Here is a 21258-nt window from a genome sequence, read left to right on the forward strand (position 1 = left end):
CGTTCACGTGTCCCTCCTGTGCAGTCAGGTGGCCTGGCCCTCAAGCTGCCAGCACACCCATCACAGCCTGACCAAAGATTTGCTTGCTGCCTCTCCCGTTCTCCATCTCTGAGTTTTTAAGCACATCAAAATCCAGATAGTGCTCAGCAAGCAAGACTGTTGGTGTGTGCAGCGCAGGCGCCTAGAGCCCGTTCTCCCGTGCACTCGTTTCTAGACAGCCCCTGCCGGACCTTTCGAGGGAAACCTGGGAGCAAACGCAGAGGGAGGCCACCAGCCCCGCTTCTGACCGAACGTGGGATGCCGCCCACAGGTGGCACAAGTGTCACCCCGCGGCTACCTGGTCCTTCCAGTTCTCAGCACACCCCTCCTGGGCAAATCGCTGCCCTTGTGCCCTGCGGAGCTCCCTGGTGTGGTCTCTGCCCTCCCTCCCGGGTCCTCACTGCGGCCCCACTTGTACCAAGAGCCAGGCCCAGTGCACGGCTGCCGTGTCGGCTGCCCTCAGAGTTGGGCCTGCGGGAGAAGCAACACAGCCCGCAAAAGAGCTTCGACCAGGAGTTGGGGGTCTGGGGCCCGCACCAGACTCACCTGCTGCATCTTCACCCATTTTTTTTTTTTTTAAAGATTTATCTATTCATTTGAGATAGAGAGCACACACATGCGCAGAAGCAAGGGGGAGGGACAGAAGTAGAGGGAGCCCGATGGGGGACTTGATCCCAGGACCCTGAGATCATGACCTGAGCTGAAGGCAGATGCTTAACAACTGAGCCAGCCAGGCGCCCCGCATCTTCACTCTCATTTTGAGCCTCATTGTCTTCATCTATAAAATGGGGATAAAACTGTCACTGCCCTCCTCTTGGGTTTAAGTATCAACTGATAACATTTCACGAAAGACACATATCACATCTCCTTAAAAATCCATCTTATCCTTAAGAATAATAACCCTCTCAAATGCTCTACTTCTGTCACTCTCTTACCTTTTTCTCATGGACTTCTTTTCCATTTTTATCAGTCAGCTCTTGTGTAACAAGCAATCCCCAAACTCAATGTACAACATATGCATTTTTTCCTCATGCTCACAGGCCTGCAGCTACCCAAGGCACAGTCTTGTAAACGGTGGAAGGTGAAACTTCCAGAGGAGCAAATAAACGATGCCTCCAGAGGCCCCAGTTCACAATTTGCATGTTGCCACCTCTGACCACATTCTTTTGGCCTCCACAATGGCCAAGCCCAACACCAACAGTGGGGAGTCCGGGTACACTCCTCCCATGCCCAGCCCCACAACGGAGACACAGAATAGGTGCCAGTGAAAGGGAGGAAGCCCCATGCTTCTAGCATTTTTAAGTCCTGACAGCAGGGAAATGAGCGCTGACAGAAGACCACCTTCTCTGATCAGGCTGAACTATTTTTACATCAATCCTGAGAGACTGACACCCTCTTTGGTTAAACCCTGCACCAGAGACGGGAAGGGGAAACTGCACGTCACAATGGTTTCCTGAAGTCAAAGCCAGGTCTTCAGCTCTGGTGTGGCTGAAATCAAAGGATAAGGAAAACATCCTCTAAGCACTAAGGCCGGCAACAATGGCGGCAAAGGAACACCTCTGTGCAGGTTGGTGGCCTGCATGTCACAGTAACTGCCACAAGACCCTGGGACCTGCTCCTGAAAGCTCTGGGGGTGGGGGTGGCCTCACACCAACATGTAGCCCCGGGGCGAGGATGACCACAGAAGTGGGAAGGACACACAGCTGTGGTCCCCACACGGTGCGCTAAGACACATCTGGCCACACTGTGACCGTGCCGGGCGCCACAGGACACGCAGCTCCTGAGGGGGAACAGTGATACTCGACATGGCTGGACACTGTGGTTTGGGTGCTCACGGTTTCAACAGTTTCTCTTGCTACATTCCTCTCCGATGCTGCAGGTCCCTGCAGGGCTAGGTTTCTGCAGTTACTGAGAATGTTCTCGCCGTGTGACACTCCGTGTGCAGCACGCACCAGTGATGGCAGCGTCCACTCTGATTCCATGACTGTAAAAGTGCCCAACAGGCTTACGTTCCATTCCTAAGTAATTCTGGTGACTTACTGAAAATATTTCTTCTTCAAATTCATATGCACAGATCTTCCTCAATTTATAATAAGGGTTATGTCCTGGTAACCGCTGTAACCACACTGAGAACCATAACCTTCCACTGCAAGTTGAAAATACTGTTGAAATGCACTTGATACACCTAACCTACCTAACACCATAGCTTAGGCTCGCCTACCTTAAACGTGCTCGGAACACTGACATTAGCCTACAGTTGGGCCAAATCCTCCCACACAAAGCCTATTTTATAATAAAGCATTCAATATCTCATGTAATTTGCTGAATACTGTACTGACAGTGAAAAACAGAACGTCTGCCAAGGGTATCGACCGCTACCCTCGTGACCGCGTGGTCGACTGGGCACTGGGGTTCCTGCCACTGCCCAGCATCCCGAGAGAGGATCCTACCGCACATCATCGGCCCAGGAAAAGATCGACATTCAAAATTTAAAGTATGGGTTCTAATGAATGCATATTGTTTTTGCACATTATAAAGTCAAAACTCTTAAGACGAACCATTGTGAGTTAGGGACTGTATATTACTTTTCCAAATGTCTCTAAGTTGCTAGGACATAAATACTTAAGTTGTTTAGACTTATTTAATTAATGGAACTGTTAGGTATTTTTGGCCTAGGCAGTCCCTCAGAATAATTATGGAACCTTACATAGGGGTGCTCTGAACTGAGAATGAGAACCTTTGGGTCTAACACATACATAATGAATATGCCTGAGTTACTGTATCTACAGTTTCCTATACTGAATATACCTTCTCTTCCAGCCTTCATCATTTCTAACAGACTGAATACCTATCTTCTCACAAATTCTCAAATCTACAAACTGCTGATGAGAATAATTGTGATCTCAACTGTTTCTATTTTTTATTTTTTAAAGATTTTACTTGAGAGAGAGAGAATGAGAGAGAAAGCACATGAGATGGGGGAGGGTCAGAGGGAGAAGCAGACTCCCTGCCGAGCAGGGAGCCCGATGCGGGACTCGATCCAGGGACTCCAGGATCATGACCTGAGCCGAAGGCAGTCGCTTAACCAACTGAGCCACCCAGGCGCCCCTCAACTGTTTTTAAATGCATGAGTGCATACTGATATAAAAAATTCATCAGTCACCATTGGGAGATGCTGGGGAATCCGCTTGTTAGTCTGCAAAGTGGCCAACAGTCAAAAATCAAGAAATCTCCCTGCCTTTCCTATGTAAATGGTACCACCGAGTTGCTCAATGGTTACTGAGGGGCAATTTGTTTATATAGGAGTATTCCAGCTAAGCAATGAATTCCAGCTAAGCAATGAATGACTGCCAGAATTTGAGACTCAGCAATTTGCAACCCCTAATGTAGGCACTGATCATCAGTGGTTACTAAGTCAACAGAAGACAACAGCTGTCCACACCTGAACAGAGGACACAACAGCACTTAGAAAGTAGCTTGCCAAAACCAATGCAAATATATGCAACCTCTAGATCTCAGTACCAACTTACAAGGGACAGAAGCACATCAGTCATCACCACCATGGGGATGCAGCATAATCCAGACTGTGGGAAACTACAGGACAAAGGATGGTCTCATCAATAAATTTTAAGAAAAAGAGGAGAGAGGGGCGCCTGGGTGGCTCAGTTGTTAGGCGTCTGCCTTCGGCTTGGGTCATGATCCCAGGGTCCTGGGATCGAGCCCCGCATCGGGCTCCCTGCTTGGCGGGAGGCCTGCTTCTCCCTCTCCCACTACCCCTGCTTGTGTTCCCTCTCGCACTGTGCCTCTCTCTGTCAAATAAATAAAATCTTAAAAGAAAAAAAAGAGGAGAGAGGAGGAACTCAGAGAATAAAATGAAATATGAGTTCTATTACTAATGCAATATGGATCCTGTAAAACAATGGATCTCAATCGTTTAAACAAACATTTCCTTGGGGCGCCTGGGTGGCTCAGCTGGTTAAGCGTCCGACTCAGTATCAGTTCAGGTCTTGATCTGAGGGTTCTGAGATCGAGCCCCACACTGGACGCCATGCTGGGTGTGGAGCCTACTTAAAAAATAACTAACTAAATGGGGTGCCTGGGTGGCTCAGTCGTTAAGTGTCTGCCTTCGGTTCAGGTCATGATCCCGGGGTCCCGGGATTGAGCCCCATGTTGGGCTCCCTGCTTGGCGGGAAGTCTGCTCCTCCCATTGCCCCTCTACCGCTGCTTTTGCTCTCACTCTGCTCGCTAATAAATCAAATCTTAAAAAAAAAAAAAAACCCTAACTAAATAAATGAACATTTGCTTAACAAACAAATCACTTAAGAGGCAATCAGGAACATGAGAACACTGGTGTGGTAAGTGAGGAAATTTCAAGCACACCTGGGCTCACTGCTCTTTGCTTTAGTGCGCTTCACACAAACTGAAGTTCTATGACGACCCTGCCTCAGGCACGTCTGTCAGCACCGCGGTGCCCACAGCACCACTTGCTCACTCCGTGTCTGTGTCACATTCGCGTACTTCTCGCAGGAGTTCAAACGTTTTCATTCTTACCGCACTTACTACGGGGATCTGGGATGTTACTAGTGTAGCTGTTCTGGGGCGCCACAAACTGCACCGATGTTGAGACAGCACACTCCAAAGTGTTGTGCATGTTCCGTCCGCTCCTGCAACTGGCTGTTGCCCCATCTCTTGCCCTCTCCTCGGGCTTCCCTATTCCTGGAGACACAACAGTACTGAAATCAAGCCAATTACTAACTGGACAGTGGCCTTTAGAAACTGAAAGGAGGAGTGAGTCACTCATCTCTCACTTTAAATCCAAAGCTAGAAATGACTGAGCTTAGTGAGGAAGGCACATTGAAAGTCAAGACAGACGAAAAGCTAGGCCTCTTATACCAGTTAGCCAAGTTGTAAATGCAAAGGAAAAGTTCTTGAAGGAAATTAAAGATACTACTCCAAGTGAACACACAAAAATAAGAGAGCGCAACAGCCTTATTGCTGATGCAGAGAAAGCTTTAATGGGCTGGATAGAAGATCAAACCAGACACAACACTGCCTTAAATGAAAGCGTGATCCCGAGCCAGGTCATCTCTTCAAACCTATGAAGGCCGAGGGAGGTAAGAAAGCTGAAGAAGGAAAGCACAAAGCAAGCAGAGGTGGTTCATGAGGTTTAAGGAAAGAAGCCACAACATAAAAGTGCAAGATGAATCTGTGAGTACTGATACAAGGCTGCAGAAAGGGATCTAGAAGATCGATGAGATCATTAATGAAGGTGGCTACAATGACTAACAGATTTTCAACCTAGACAAAACAGCCTTATAAACAGAAGAAGATGCCATCTAGCACGGTCATAGCTAGAATAGAGATGTCAGTGCCCAGCTTCAGAGGGCAGACTGACTCTCTCGTTAGGAGCTAATTTAAGAGCTGGTGACTTTAAGTTGAAGCCAATGTTTATTTACCACTCTGAAAATCCTAGGGTCCTTAAGATTATACAAAATCTACTCTGCCCGTGCTCTCTGAATGGAACAGCAAAGCCTGGATGACAGCACATCTGTTTACAACATGATCTACTGAATAGTAAGCCCACATGTTGAGACGTACTGCTCAGAAAAAGATTCCTTTCAAAATGCTCATGACAATGCACCTGGTCACCCAAGAGTTCCGATGGAGATGGACAATGAGATTCATGTTGTTTTCACGCCCAGTGACAGAACATCCATTCTGCAGCCCAAAGAGCAAGGAGTAATTTTGACTTTCAAAGCTTATTATTGAGAAATACATTCTGTAAGGCTGTAACTGCCTTAGACAGTGATTCCTCTGACGGATCTGGGCAAAGTCCATTGAAATCCTTCTGGAAAGAATTCACCGTTAACATTTGTGATTCATGGAAAGAGATCAAACATCAACCTTACCAAGAGTTTGGAAGAAGTTGATTCCAACCCTCATGGATGACTTCGAGGGGTTCAAGACTTCAGTGGAGGAAGTCACCGAGATGTGGTGGAAATGGCAAGAGAACTAGAATCAGAAGTGGAGCCTCGGGTGCCTGGCTGGCTCAGGCAGAGAAGTGAGCGACTCTTGATCTCGGGGTCATGAGTTTGAGCCCTATGTCGGGTGGAGAGATTACTTAAATAAGTAAATACTAAAAAAAGAAGTGGAGCGTGAAGATAGGGCTGAATCACTGAGATGTCAGAATAAAACTTAAACAGATGAGAGGAGCTGCTTCATATGGATGAGCAAAGAAAGTGCTTTATTGAGACGATCTTTCCTGGGGAAGATGCTCTGAAGACTGTTGAAATGACAACAAAATATTTATTGTAAACTTAGCGGATAAAGCAGCCGTAGGGTTTCAGAGGATTGACTCCAATCTTGAAAGAATTTCTGCCATGGGTAAAATGCTATCAAACAGTATCACATGCTACAAAGAAATCGTTCGTGAAAGGAAGAGTCGATCAAGGTGGCAAACTCCACTGTTGTCTTATTTTAAGAAATTGCCACAGTAATCCCCACCTTTAGCAGCCACCACCCTGATCAGTCAGCAGCCACCAACATCGAGGCAAGACCCTCCTCCAGCAAAAAGATCATGACTTCCGGAAAGCTCAGACGATGGGTAGCATTTTTTAGCAATAAAGTAATTTTTAATTAAAGTTTGTACATTGTTTTTTAGACATAATGGCATTGCATATTTTAACAGACTACAGGATACTGTAAACATAACTTTTATATTCACTAGGAAACCAAAAAATTCATCTGGCTCACTTTATTGTGACAGTCACATTATGATGGTGGTCTGCAACTGAACCAAACACCAAGGTGGGCCGGTATTAAATGTTTAGGTGTGGTCATGCCATTGTGGATATGCTTTCAATGATCCTTGGATTCTTTTTTTTTTTTTTTTTGGTGCAAAAACCTGTTTTTATTAAAGCAAAGGGACAGGACTCATGGGCAGAAAGAGCTGCCAATCCTTGAATTTTAGAGTCACACTGAAATATTAAAGATGAAATTATATGCTATCTGGGATTTGCTTCAAAATGTGGCCCTGAAGCTAGGTGGTGGGCACATGGAGGTTCAGCATACTAATTTCTACTTTTGAATATGTTGAAATTTTCCATAACTTAAAAAAATTCTATAAATCAAAACATTTGTAATCCATAACTAAATACAAGGCATCATCCAAAAATGAGGTAGTAAGAAGTTGGGGGCACCTGGCTGGCTCAGTCAGAGTAACATGTGACTCTTGATCTTAGGGTCATGAGTTTGAGCCCGACGTTGGGTGGAGAGATTACTTAAAAAAAACAAACACCTAAATTTTAAAAATGAAGTAATAAGTTAATATTAAAAAAGAAATCACTCAAAATACTTTAAATGCCCAGGTCTGCATGTTAGGAAGTGCCTCTGGTAACCATGAGGAGCAGGGCTGGGCTCAGGCGGAGGGAAGGCAAGCAGGCTGCCTCCAGGTGAAGGGACAAGGGTGGCTGACACGGAAGGTATGGTGAGGCGGGGAGAGCGCTGTGGCCTTAGGACAGGACTTGGTGGCATACTGGATGTGGAACGTGAGGAAGAAGGATTTCAAGCTGTCAGAAACTCTGTGTTGGGAGACGGTGACCAGCTGTCAGGTCCTGCAGTCCAGCAGCCTTAAGAGGGACGGTGGTTTTCCACCTGTGCAGGAAACACTCCTGACTCTCCTCGGAGATGGGGCTCTGTCCCCCATCCTGGCTGCGACCAGGACACCTCCACTGACATCCAGTGGGCTTTGCAAACTTGCTACGGAGGAACCAGACTGCAGACTATATCCCTGGATGCCCTTGCCCCGCCTCCACTGAGATGCTCAGATACCTCAGACTCACCTGGCTCCCTGCCTTCCCTCAGCGCAACCCTAAATGCAGTCCCCGTCTGCACTCACTCTGCCTCTGCAGCCACCATGCCAGTCCTCCCCGGACACATGCAACGCCTACCCGTGGTCTCCCTGCTTCCGGAAATCCACCCCATGATCTGAGTCTCCGCACAGGACCCGGCACGTCTCGTGAATGTGCCATCAGATCATGTTATTCCTCTGCTTACAATCTGTCATCAGTTTCTCCTAGTCCTTGAGACGAAAGCTGAAGCGATTCTAGTTCTGGGCCTCTGCTCCGCCTGCAGAGCTGGGCTGCCCTGTCATTCTGGTTTCAGCTCAAACGTCACCTCTTAAGGGAGGTCATCCTCTCCCCAACAATCCTTACCACCAACATGGTCCCAGTATCATCTCTTTCATTACTTTTAGCACTTGTTTTCTTTGTTCTTTAATGTGTTTGCTCTTACTTATTTACACTCGTTTAAGGCCCACCTCTGGACTGGAACACAAACCCCACGAGAGCAGAGACCTCGTCCAGCCTGTCCATCAACTTCCTTGTGCCTAAACCAGTGCCTGGAACACAGAAGGCGCGCCATGACAAATGCATAACACAGTGGGGCTACGTGCTCGCCTGCTCCACACCTCCCTCAGCACCCTCCTGGCTAAGAGGACGTCCGTTCCTCAAGGACCCTCCAGAGACCCCGGCAAGGCCTCCTGTCTTGAAGCACAGGGTACACTGTGGGGCATCCAAGTGGCCTCCCAGGAACGAGAACCTCCCAGGAACCACAGCTGTCACGGCCCCGCAGGCCTGCCTCCCCTCAGCCAGACTCAACCTGTGTTCCTTCTCTCCCTGTGGGAAGGGTGTTCACTGCCCCACAGAGCAGTTTAGAAGACAAGGGGCTTCCATCCTTTCCTTCAGATAAAAGGCTGATGTCTTTGCCATGACATTGCTTTAATCCATGTCAAACAACCTGTGTGGGTCAGCACGCTGGCCTTGGCCCATGACCTTGCCTTACCTCACCATCCCTCATGAATTTATTTCTGTTCATTATAAAGAAACCATTAACCCAGGGTGGAAAACTCCTCAGAACAACATGCACCTAAATTGCTATGATCCAAAACATCGTCAGTCATGCTCTGCAGCAGCCCTGGCCCCCATGTCCTCACCCCTGCCTGTGCCCATGCCCATCACATCAGTGCAACAGGTGGCACTCAGGACCCGCGATGTGACGCCTGAAAAGCGTGTGTGTGCCCCTTGCAAACCAGACGGGCCTCCATTTCCCCAATCCCACCAGTCCTCAATGCTACCTTTCTGCACTCTGCATTCAGGGGAGAAGCAAACAAAAATACAACTGTGTAAAAAGGCAGTTTCTAAGGCGTATGTTGAGAGGTTAGCATACATTTAGCCCAAGACCATAAATAAAAACACGCTTGTGTTCCTGACAATGAATCTGAGGGCCCCAAAGATTTCATTAGCATCACAAAGCTCTTCCAACATGCCAAGAGTATTTCCAACAAAGTTGCACTGAAACATGTTCTCCAAGTTCCAAAGACCCGCCAGTCTCTCCAAGCACAAAGAACCTTCCTTGGCAGGAACCCCCCCCGCTGCCCAAGGTTGGGGGTCTACAGAAGAGACAAGCAGGGCCCCGGGGGCCCAGGACAAGGACGCTCACAGGGTAGTGGGGCTAGGTGCGGTGGTGTCTGCCGGAGTATTTTCTACCCTAACCCCTAACCCTAGGGTAGAAAGGTCCACTTACTGAACTTTAAATTTTAGTCATGCTCTCCTGTTTCAGATTTTTCATTTAATTTTTTATGAATTCTATGTGGAATTCTGCATCTTCTCTCTTTACTTTAATATGTTAATCAGCTAAAGTCCGTGTCTGACAACTCCAATACCATAGTCTCTGGGTGGGTCTGTCACCCTGCCCAGTCCTGTTTGTCAGGGTACCTGGTAAACTGACTCAGCATCAGGCATGGTGGGTGAAAGGATGTGGGTTGATAACTCTGCAAGCTGGTCTGGCTAGCACAGGCTACACGGACATCTCTGAGCTATACGTGGCCTGTGCAGAGGTATGCCAACCAATGAGCGACAGCCAGAAGGAACACAGGCCATGTCCCTCTGCCTGACCAAGAGTCTCTGGGGCTGAAGACCTCTGTGTCCTTGTCTGAACCCTCTGGTATCTCTCCTTACCAGCCCAGTCCTACAATGAAGACGGCAGCAGGACACAGCAATTCTACATTCTAGAAGCTCATTCTATAGCTTCTCAGAGAACAGGAGCGTGTGTCCTCAGCTGAGGTCTACCATCTCGCTCTTAGAGAAGGAGCCTTGGGGCTTGCAGACTGCCAGCTCCAGGCCTGCTTCCTCTCTGGGGACCCTTCCCTCCTGGCCAGATGGGCAGTGCTGGTTTTTTATAATTAGTGCAAGTAACTGCTGTGCTTCCTGCCTAGGACTGGCCATGGGGCTTATCTATAAACACTATAGTTTGTTACACATTGACAGTTTCAAACATGTTTCCCAAATGGGCTCCTGCCTCAGGGCCTTAGCACTGTCCCTCTACCTGGCATTCTGCCTCCAGATGGGCATACTGCTTGCCCCTCCTTCACTCAAGCCTCTTCCCAGATGTCACCTCACCATAGCATCCTACTTAACACGCTTTGTCCTTCTATCCTTATTTTTGTCTTACCACCAATCACATCTAATAATGTACATTCTGTCATATTGGATGCAGTCCAGTGACAGCTAGGGCTTATATATCAGCACCTAAACAAGCCATGACCCATAGTGGGTGTTCACCAAGTGGCTGCTGAATGAAATGTTCACATCAGAGAGGGGCCTTTTTGACAGAACAATGGCTTTAGATGCTCTCCACCCTCTCAGGCTGCTCTGGCTGTCCCCATCTAAGTGTGAGCATCTCACACAAAGGGGGCCTGACCCAGTCTTCACTGATGAATGAGTGAAGGGATAGGCTTCCGCCACCAGGCCAGGCTCCTCAGCCTCCACATCCCAAATCCTTGTGGGATGGAGACATCGAACCAAGGGTGATAAGAGAGCACCAAAGTTACAGCTCTTACTGGGAGGGAAAGGCTCCTGTAGGCTAAGGAGCTATCAGAGTAGTACTTGGGTAAAGCACAGCCAGAAAGCAGAGACAGGACCAGTTCATCCTGTCATGGAAGTCCCAGGCAGAGGCTGACTGTCAGACAGCAGACCCCAGAGAGTAGCTGGTGTGGGCCTATCTCTGTGGAGAGGAGGGAGCTGCCCATGTCTGAGCCCAGAAGGACCCTCACAAGAACCAGTGGTCCCAGGAGCCACCACCCATTAGATGGTGCAGCCCCACAACACAGTGGCCACTGAAGCTCTCACCATTGACCCTCAGGTCTGAGTACTAAGTGACGGCATCTTTTCTAACTCTGCCCAATCCTTCCTGGATGGGCCAGCTGGGAGGGCTAATCCCATGTCTTCCCTACCTCCCCGGTTACTGTGTCCACTAGTCCCCAGCCTCTGTTCACCCATTCTCTGAGCATCGCTGGACCTTAGACTGTAGGATATTAAGGCAATGTGGCTCTGCTAGTGTGGAGGAGACCACAGTCCCCAAGCTCCCCTTGGTGTTTCCCACCCCCCAGGAAGCTTCAAGCTGAAATGTTCCCATAACTGAACTCTTCCCTGGGGGGTAGGGATGCATGCAGTGAGAGCCTATGGGGCTCAGTCACATGAAAAGGCTCCCACTAAACCATCCTACCCCAGCGCCTCAGCCTTCCCCCTTAACTGGCCTCCGGGACAGACGCCTCATCAGGTCTGCCACGAGTGAAGGATGATGCACTTGTCCTGCCCCAGAACCCCACCGAGCCATGGGGCTCCCAGAGTGCCTGCCTGTCCTGGACCCCTGAATGTGGGCAGACTCAGGGCCCTGCCACCATTCTCCTCCCAGAGGTCTGGGCACCACCCCCAGGGAAGAATGTGAGGCTGGGAGAGTCCTGGCTGTGGGGCTGGACCCCTGAATGTGGGCAGACTCAGGGCCCTGCCACCACTCTCCTCCCAGAGGTCTGGGTACCACCCCCAGGGAAGATTGTGAGGCTGGGAGAGTCCTGGCTGTGGGGACAGGAAGGTGCTTCTGGGTAGACAACGGGAAAGGCAGTCGCAGAGACCTCTGCCTGCTCACAAACTGCAGGCTCTGGGGAGCAGCACTGGTTCTCACCCCACTTCTATATCACTTCAGAAAACACGTCCACTCACCTTGCAAGGCTGGCTTTCCAGGCTCCCCTCTTGCTGCCTGCATGACAGCTGCCAGCCAGGGATCAGTGTCCCTGCCTCAGAGTGGAAGTGTAGCAGGGCAGCACTGGCCACCAGTGGCCATCTCGACCCAGCTGTGGCCGTGGACAGGGCCTCGGGCAGAAGCAGAGGTGGCCCCAGGAGGCCAGGGAGGAGTCCAGGCCAAGGCCAGACTGCCCAGAGGTAGGTGGCCTTGTCGGTCCAGTTTCCCGTCGTCTGAAGACTACTGGAGTCATGGTGGGCCACGGAAGCAGGCCAGGGACTCTGCCTGTGCAAGTTCATGGGTGATCAGCTCCTTTCTTCACGTGAGCTCCTGTGAGGAGGCGTCGATCCTCGCAAGCACCTCAGCCCAGCAAGGACACAGCCACACAATATGGTAACGGTGAGTCTGCTGTGGGGTGAACCCCAGGCCTCCACCATGTCACTGTCTTCCAATCTGTACCATCTTCCTGTTCCCATTCGTGTGACTGCTTAATAAAATAAAAAGAAGGAGTGTTAACAGTGTCAGTTGGCTTAGCCAGAGAGCCCCCCCCGGCCCCAACCCCATTCTGAATTTCATTAAGCTCCTGACAGGCTGTTTCATCTGTTTGGTTATGTACTCATTCAAGACAGAGTAACAGGGCCTTGTGAACTCAGAAAACTGGGCAAGAGATGATGTGATGCGTCTCCTGTCACCAGAGGAGATTGCAGCGAGAAGGGAAACCAACAGCCGGAGCCCTGTGACTGCACCAGCCACGGCCAAGGTGGTTCCGGGCTACAGCGCGGGGAGGGGAAACTCAGACAGCCGGCCATCTCCCTCAGGGGAAGAGACAGGAGGGTAAGGAGGCAGCTAGGACGCGGGGGCAGAGTGCTAGGGAGGAGGGGCTGCAGAGCAGGCAGAGCTCCAAGATATGCAGCTGAGGAGGAATCTGTACCCGTGTGAGACAAACTATGCGAGGAGCCCAGGGCAGGAATCCCTGGAAAGGAGCAGATGGAACCAGAGCTCACACAGGGATGGCCCTATTTTATGTTCCCATAAGCCACCATGGTAAAGCCTCCTAATTCACAGCGTATCGGGTAGAATCCTCAGAAGGGCATTGCCCCTCACAATGGGGCTAAATTAGCTGCAGACCAAAGGCCCACCCTAACACTGCTCAGAAGCAAGCCTCCAAAGAATCACCTGATGCCAAGGAACTTAACTGTGTGCCAGACCAAGATTTACACTATTTGAAGGAATATAACAAACCCCAGCAACCAACAACATAAATTCACAATGTCCAGTATTCAATAAGGAAACGGCCAGGTGTATCAGCTGGAGTCCAGCCAGGAGACAGAAACCACATGGTATTTTAAACAAGGGAAGTTTAGTATAAACAATTATTAACTATTTATAAGGAGTTAACTGAAAGGAAACAAAAGAGAACTCTACAGAATACCCTAGGGTGAAGGGAGGTACCCAAGGCAAGGATTCACACCTGGGAGGTGGGTGGACACAGCCCACTGGATGGTGAAAAGTTCACGGGGTTGCCCCAGGCCAAAGCTGGAGGCTGACAACAACCTGTGTGGGTGCCAACAAAATGAGCTGGGAAGCTGTGTGCAGAGGTGCTGATGAACTCACGGGAAAGCTGCCAGGAGGCCAGCCGGGGTCCCATGGAACTTGCCTGGCAGTGCCTACCCCTTCCAGACATACAGAGAGTATCAGGGCGGGCACCACAGGGGTGCTGCTGAATTTGCAGCCAGGAAACTGCCTGAAAAGGTGCCACAGAAACTTAGTGGAGTGAGCTCCCATGCGTCCTATGTGCCAGCCTGTGTCATAGAACAGAAAAAAGCAGAACACACAGAACCAGGAAGAGAGGCCCCTTCTCCTCCAGCACCCCCAATGGCGAGAACTGGCATCAGGCTAGCTGGCAAGGGAGAAACATTCCATCATCACAAGCAAGCAATGAAGCGTGAAATGGTAACTGCTATACCAGGCATGTGAAAGAGAGCGAAATACGACCTACGACCTTAAGAAGACCAACCATTAGAAACTGACCTAGCAAAGGCAGAGATATAGGAACTAGCAGACAAGGATGATGAATATTATTCTATAAAAATGCTTCACATATTCAGGAAGGTAGAGGGAAACACGTACATGATGGGGAGGAAAATGGAAGCTATAAAAAGATCTAGAGATGGTAAGAATAGTCTCTGAAATGAAAAAACATTAGTATGGGATTAACATCAGATCAACACTGTAAAAGAAAAGATCAAAGAATTTAAAGACATAGCAACTGAAACGACTCAAAATAAAGTACATACACACACAAATAAATAAAGCATACGGATAAAACAAAACAAAACAAACAAGAAACACCAGACACTACAAGCAGGCCAATGTGCATAAACTGGAATCCCAGAAAAAAGAAGAGCAAAAAGGAGACAGAAACAGTATCTGAAGAAATAAAGTAAAATTTCCCAAATATGATCAAGACTATAAACTCGCAGATCCAAGAAGCTCAATAAAACCCAAGGAGAATAAACCTCAAAAGACCACCACCAAGATACATCATAATCAAGTTGTTAAAAACCAGTGTCAAAGAAAAAAATCTTTAAAGAAGCCAGGCTTTTAAAGAGCACATTATGTACGGTCCCAGCCTTGGGTCCCGCTGCGCAGCTCTGAGGACTGCCACCGGCTGCTGCCAAAATGTCACCGGAGACTTCAGCAGACACAGAATCTAGTAGATAAGGTCTTTCTTGCCTTTCCCCTCTTGATTCAGGGGTTAGAGGTTTAAACTAGACTCTAACCATCTCATACCTAGAGACTGAGTTCTATCCAGCAGTTTGCAGATTGTCAGCTGTGGACTCCAGTAGGTTTCTAATAATTATGTGAACAACTTTGTAGCCCTCAAGTGAGACCATCTGTGAACTGGTCATTAATTGGCCCAGTCCCCATAGACGATAGCTTTTTAGAGTTAGTTTCCTATTTTTTTTTTCATGCCATAGGTTTATTTACAAATATACTATGTTGAATTCAAGAGACTGATCAATTTTTCAAAGAGACTGCACCTCTTCAAATGCTCCTTTTCACATCTGTTTAATGGATTAATTAAAACACCCTTATTTCTTAACCAGTTGGTATCTTACTATAAAAAAAGGGTGCAGCAAATCCAAAGTACAAAGTCATCATAATTAGTAACCACCATTCAGTTTTCCACTGAAAATGGCAAATTCTTCCCCGGGCCCTCCTTATACTGTCTCCTACAGACCACAGAGGTTGTGAACCTCCAGATGCTCTGTCCCAACACAGCACTGTTGGAAGTTCTGTGAAAGGCACAGAGACCTAAGACAGTAGAAATGTTTGTTTCCTATTTTTATCCATATTCTACTTCCTAAATCTATCTTCTAAGTTATGCTTTCAATTAGGCATCGGTCAGGGGTGGATGACTCTTTTCACAGAAGACAGCTAACCAGAGACACTTTCTTCAATGTCACAGACTGCACAAGATGCTGCTTTGGAAATAGCTTTGTCATCTGAGAGACTTGCTGTGTGTGTGAGACTTTCATCAACACTCTATGTGGTTTACAGATGGGAATTCAAGTAGGAATGAAAACAGGCAAGGGGGCGCTAAGGGAGAAATACAGAGTTATCATCACTCTGGCGCACCGTTACCGGAGGATTCTAAAATTCTGGTTTGCATGCTAGCATGTGACTTACATAGCAACAACAGTTCAGGTGCACCAGGACATGGGCTCAGTTTAATAACTGTTCCCTTGACATCACTGAAATGACGTAATGTTGAAGACACACCCTGCAGGGTGCCCAGCTGTGAGAAGGAAGCAGCGGTCAGTGTCGGGCCATTAGCCCACCCTCGGCTCAGGGACTCTGAGCCTGGTCTGACTCTGAAACCTTGGTGCTCCCTCCTTGCCTGATGCCCAGTCAGTCCCATGCAAGCCGCTGGCTCCTGCATTAACCCAGGGGTACCTCGCTTCTACCTGTCCATTCAGCAGGGATCTTGCCCACTGTAACGAACTGAATAAACTGTTTATAAACATGAAAAAAAAAAAAGCACATTATGTATAGATAAATAAAGGTAAGAATCCTAAGTGACTTCTCCTACAAGCTGGAGGGCAATGGAATGACATCTTTAAAACATAGAAAGAAAGGGAAAAAAGGTATCACCAGGAATTCTTTTACTCTACCAAAAATATCTTTCAAAAATGAAAGCAACAAACTTTCATTTTCCAGTCTGGCATGTAAGGAGTTTGGAAGCGGTCACTACTGTCCTTACAATAAAAAAGCTAAACAAATTGAAAAACAGTTCTTTTTAGATCCATCAGAGAACTGAAGTCAAAGGATAAAACACTGCCCAATCAGAGGAACAGGCAAATACAGAAAATCACAGCTTACTGGAGCAGATGCATGGGGCAGGAAAAAGCAAAGTATAACTGATGAATCTCTAGAGGTTAAAAGTGGACAAGTTCAAATTAATAAAACTTAGGGAGGGCCCATTCTTAGGGGGACCCACGTACTTCTGTGAGTTTTACCTGCCAGGTTCTCACAGTGAAGGTCAGAGAACAAAACCTCTCAGGCTTCAGGCAGGGGAAGGGGAAAATGAGCCACTCTGACATAGGCCCGGAGCATTCTGTTCTTAACAAGGCCTGTCCTCAAGGGAAACTGTTCCAGCAGAGCCTAGCTTACTGAGATTTGCCAGAACCTACCTGACCTAGGGGAAGGAAAATGTCCAACTCCAGTCCCCTCTGCCTTCCTGTTTCACCTACAAGAGGGCAAAACCCAAAACCAAACAGCACTTCTGAAGGTCACAGGCCAGGGGCACAAGTTCCCTAAAAGACTGAGACCTAATCACAGAATCACAGAACTAGAGATCACTTATTTATTTATTTTTTCTTTTTTTAAAGATTTTATTTATTCATTTGAGACACAGAAATACAGAGAGAGAGAGAGCGCATGAGCAGGGGGAGAGGCAGAGGGAGACGGAGAAGCAGGCTCCCCGCTGAGCCAGGAGCCTGATGTGGGGCTCGATCCCAGGACCCTGGGATCAGACCTGAGCCGAAGGCAGACACTTAACCATCTGAGCCACCCAGGCGCCCCGAGATCACTTTTTTTTTAAATCAAGATTTTATTTTTAAGTCATCTCTGCACCCAACATAGGGCTCGAACCTTTAACTCTGAGATCAAGAGTCGCACGCTCCACCAACTGAGCCAGGCAAGTACTCCTACAGATCACTTCTAATAACATCAATAGGGCTTCTGTATGATAACCGGGGCATACAACTAAAAAACTGCCCTTCTCAGACCTTACTTAAGAAATCTTTAGGAAAACTCGGGTGCCTGGGTGGCTCAGTTGGTTAAGCTTCTGCCTTCGGCTCAGGTCATGATCCCAGGTCCTGGGATGGAGTTCCACATTGGGCTTCTTGCTCAGCAGGGAGCCTGCTTCTCCCTCTACCTACCGCTGCCCCTGCTTGTGCTCTCTCTCTGACATATAAATAAATAAAATTAAAAAAAAAAAAAAGAAATCTTTAGGAAAACTCAAAGACAAAGAAGAGACAAAAACAAGGATACCAGAGGAAATTTTAGCTCTGACACCTACTGATACAGCAAACAGTAAACACAGCCTAACTCCTAGGTGGTAAACATAAAACCTCACACAAGGGCATACATATCTCAAGTTGTTTTACCCAGTACATCATGTCTAGCTTTCAAAAAATCCCAAAGCATACTGAAATAACAAACACAGATTTGAAGAGACCGAGCAGAGAACCCAACTCAGATATGGCAGAGATGCTAGAATTATCAGACAAGGAATTTAAAGCAACTATCATTAATACGCTAGAGCTCTAATGGCAAAAGTGGACAACATGCAAAGAGAGGTAATGTAAGCAGGGAGATGGACATTCCAAGGAAGAATCAAAAGGAAATGCTGGCAACCAAAAAAAAAAAAAACAACAACAAAAAACACCTGTAACAGAAATAAAGAATACATTGATGGACTCCTCATCAATACACTAGACACAGCCAAGGAAAGAATCAATGGGCTGGAAGGAAGAAATACCAGTACAACTTTCAAAACCAAAATGCAAAAAGAAAAAAGAATGAAAAGGATAGAACAGAATATCTAAGAACTGTGGGACAATTACAAAAGATGTAATCTATCTGCGGTAGAAACAGAAGAAAGAGAGAAAGAACAAAAGAAGTATGTGACCAACAATGACAGACTTTTCCAAAATTGATAGTAGAGGGCAAACCACAGAAGCTCACAGAACACCAAATATATATAAAAATTACAAATATAAAAAACCTGTACCTAGGCATACCATATTCAAGCTGCAGAAAATCAAAGACAAAGAGAAAATCATAAAAGAAGGCAGTGGGGGAGAAGCCTCACCCATAGAGGCCAGAATAAGAAGCATATTGGCCTTCTCATCAGAAACCATTCAAGCAAGAGAGTGCAGGAAATAATTAAGGTGTTGAAGAAAAAAATCTAAAGAGAAATAAAGACTTTATAAGATGAACAAAAATTAAGGGAATTTGTCACAGGGTAAATGTACCTACCAAAAAAATGTTACAAGATTTCCTAAGAAGGAAACTAAGCAAGCAGAGAACCAACTCTGCCCAGGTCAGAAACACAGATCTACACCAAGAAGAGTGTTAGAGAAGGAATAAATGGGGGTAAAATATTTTATTTTTCTCATTCTTAATTGACCCAATGCATAACAGTTTGCTCAATATAGTAATTTCAACAATGCATGCAATAATTGTAGCTTCAGTACAAGTGAAGTAAATGATAATGATGTCATAAGGGGCAGGAGGAAGGAATTGGGGATATTGTGTTATAAGGTACCTGCACTACCCATGACATGGTATAGCATTATTTGAAAGTGGACTTGGAAGTGGACTTGGATTAGTTGTAAATAATGTGAATTTAAGAGCAAATACTTAAAAAGAGGTTTTTTCCTTTTAAGTATAATTGATATGCTAAGAGAGTGGAAAAATGTAGTCTATAAATGTTCAATTAAAGTCAGAGAAAGCAGAAAAAGAGTGGAATACAAAACCAAAACCAAAGGCAATGGATAAAAAACAGTAACAATTATGGCATATGTCAATGGTCTACATGCATATTTTCAGAACACAAAACTATGAAAATGGAAGTCAACCACAAGAAAAAATTTGGAAAGACCTCAAGTACATGGGGGTTAAAGAACATCCTACTAAAGAATGAATGGGCTAGCCAGGAAATTAAAGAAGAATTTTAAAAATACATGGAAGCAAGTGAAAATGAAAACACGATAGCCCCATAACCGTAGGGATGCAGCAAAGGCAGTCCTAAAAGGGAAGCATACTGCAATACAGGCTTACCTCAAGAAGCAAGAAAAGTCTCAAATATACAATCTAACCTTACACTTAAAGGAGCTAGAAAAGGAACAGCAAATAAAGCCTAAAGCCAGCAGAAGGGAAATAATAAAGATTAGAGCAGAAATAAATGATACAGAAACAAAAAATCCCAGTAGAACAAATCAACAAAACTAAGAGCTGGTTCTTTGAAAGAATTAATAAAATTGATACTCTCTAGCTAGACTTATCAAAAAGAAAAGAGAAAGGACCCAAATAGGTAAAATCATTAATGAGAGAAAGATCACAACCAATACCACAGAAATACAATTATGAGGGAATACTATGGGGGCGCCTGGGTGGCTCAGTCCATAAAGCATCTGTCTTTGGCTCAGGTCATGATCTCAGGGTCCTGAGATAGAGCCCCATGTTAGGCTCCCTGCTCAGTGGGGAGCCTGCTTCTCCCTCTCCCTCTGCACACCTGCTCGTGCTCTCTCAAATAAATCAAAAAAATCTTTAAAAAAATAGGAGAATACTATGAAAAATTATATGCCACCAAACTGGGCAACCTGGAAGAAATTGGCAAATTCCTAGAAACTTATAACTACCAAAACTGAAACAGGACGAAATAGAAAATTTGAACAGACACATAACCAGCAAAGAAATTGAATCAGTAATCAAAAATCTCCCAACAAATTGAAGTCCTGGGCCAGATGGTTTCCCTGGGGAAGCCTACCAGACATTTTTTTAAAAGATCTTATGCATTCATTCATTCATTTATGAGAGAGAGCAAGTGAGCATGAGGTGGTGGGGGGAGAGAGGGAGAAGCAGTCTCCCCACTGAGCAGGGAGGCCGCTGGGGGACTCAATCCCAGGACTTCGGGACCATGACCCTAGCCAAAGGCAGACACAACCAACTGAGCCACCCAGGCACCCCTCTACTAGACATTTAAACAAGAGTTAATACCCATTCTTCTCAAACTGTTCCAAAAAATAGAAATGGAAGGAAAACTTCCAAACTCATTCTACAAAGCCAGTATTACCTTGATTCCAAAACCAAAAACCCCACTTTTAGGAGAATTATAGGCCAATAACCCAGATGAACATGGACGTAAAAATTCTCAATAAAAGGGCGCCTGGGTGGCTCAGTTGGTTAAGCGACTGCCTTCGGCTCAGGTCATGATCCTGGAGTCCCTGGATCGAGTCCCGCATCGGGCTCCCTGCTCGGCAGGGAGTCTGCTTCTCCCTCTGACCCTCCCCCTTCTCACGTGCTCTCTCTCTCATTCTCTCTGTCTCAAATAAATAAATAAAATCTTTAAAAAAAAAAAAAAATTTCTCAATAAAATACTAGCAAATTGAGTTCAACAGTACATTCAAACACTTATCCACCACAATCAAGTGGGATTTATTCCTGGGCTGCAGGGGTGGTTCAATATTCACAAATCAATCAATGTGATATACCATATTAATAAAAGAAAGGATAAGAACCATATGATCCTGTCAAGAGAGGCATAAAAAGCATTTGACAAAATACAGCATCCTTTCCTGATAAAAACCCTCAACAAAGCAGGGGTAGATAGAACATACCTCAGCATTTTAAAGGCCATATACAAAAGACCACAGCTAATATCATCCTCAGTGGGGAAAAACTGAGAGCCTTTCCCCTACAGTCAGGAACAGGACAAGGATATCCACTCTCATCACTACTATTTAACATAGTACTGGAAGTCTTAGCCTCAGCAATCAGACAACAAAAAGAAATAAAAGGCATCCAAACTGGCAAGGAAGAAGTCAAACTTTCACTATTTGCAGATGACAT

The 21258-nt window shown here is 46.4% G+C and overlaps 1 protein-coding gene and 1 pseudogene across 7 annotated transcripts in view; both read right to left on the bottom strand.

The window, feature by feature from the left end:
- DNASE1 (deoxyribonuclease 1) overlaps positions 1 to 21258 on the bottom strand; it is a 44918-nt gene that overhangs the window by 4230 nt on the left and 19430 nt on the right. For 3 of the 7 annotated variants that reach the window (XM_078074901.1, XM_078074900.1, XM_036090738.2), the window contains exon 1: positions 12096 to 12235. Coding sequence is in view for 3 of the 7 variants with exons in the window: in XM_078074897.1 (XP_077931023.1) it covers positions 12096 to 12413 (318 nt within the window). In the remaining 4 variants the exon portion in view is untranslated. Of the gene's footprint in view, positions 1 to 5948; positions 6139 to 12095; positions 12602 to 21258 lie in introns of those variants that run through there. The other 4 variants (XM_078074898.1, XM_036090721.2, XM_078074899.1 and 1 more) reach the window with 3 other exon arrangements.
- LOC118533896 (cytochrome c oxidase subunit 7C, mitochondrial pseudogene) lies at positions 15210 to 16514 on the bottom strand (annotated as a pseudogene).

The sequence above is a fragment of the Halichoerus grypus genome, chromosome 6, assembly GCF_964656455.1.
Source record: "Halichoerus grypus chromosome 6, mHalGry1.hap1.1, whole genome shotgun sequence".
NCBI classification, from domain to species: Eukaryota; Metazoa; Chordata; class Mammalia; order Carnivora; family Phocidae; genus Halichoerus; species Halichoerus grypus.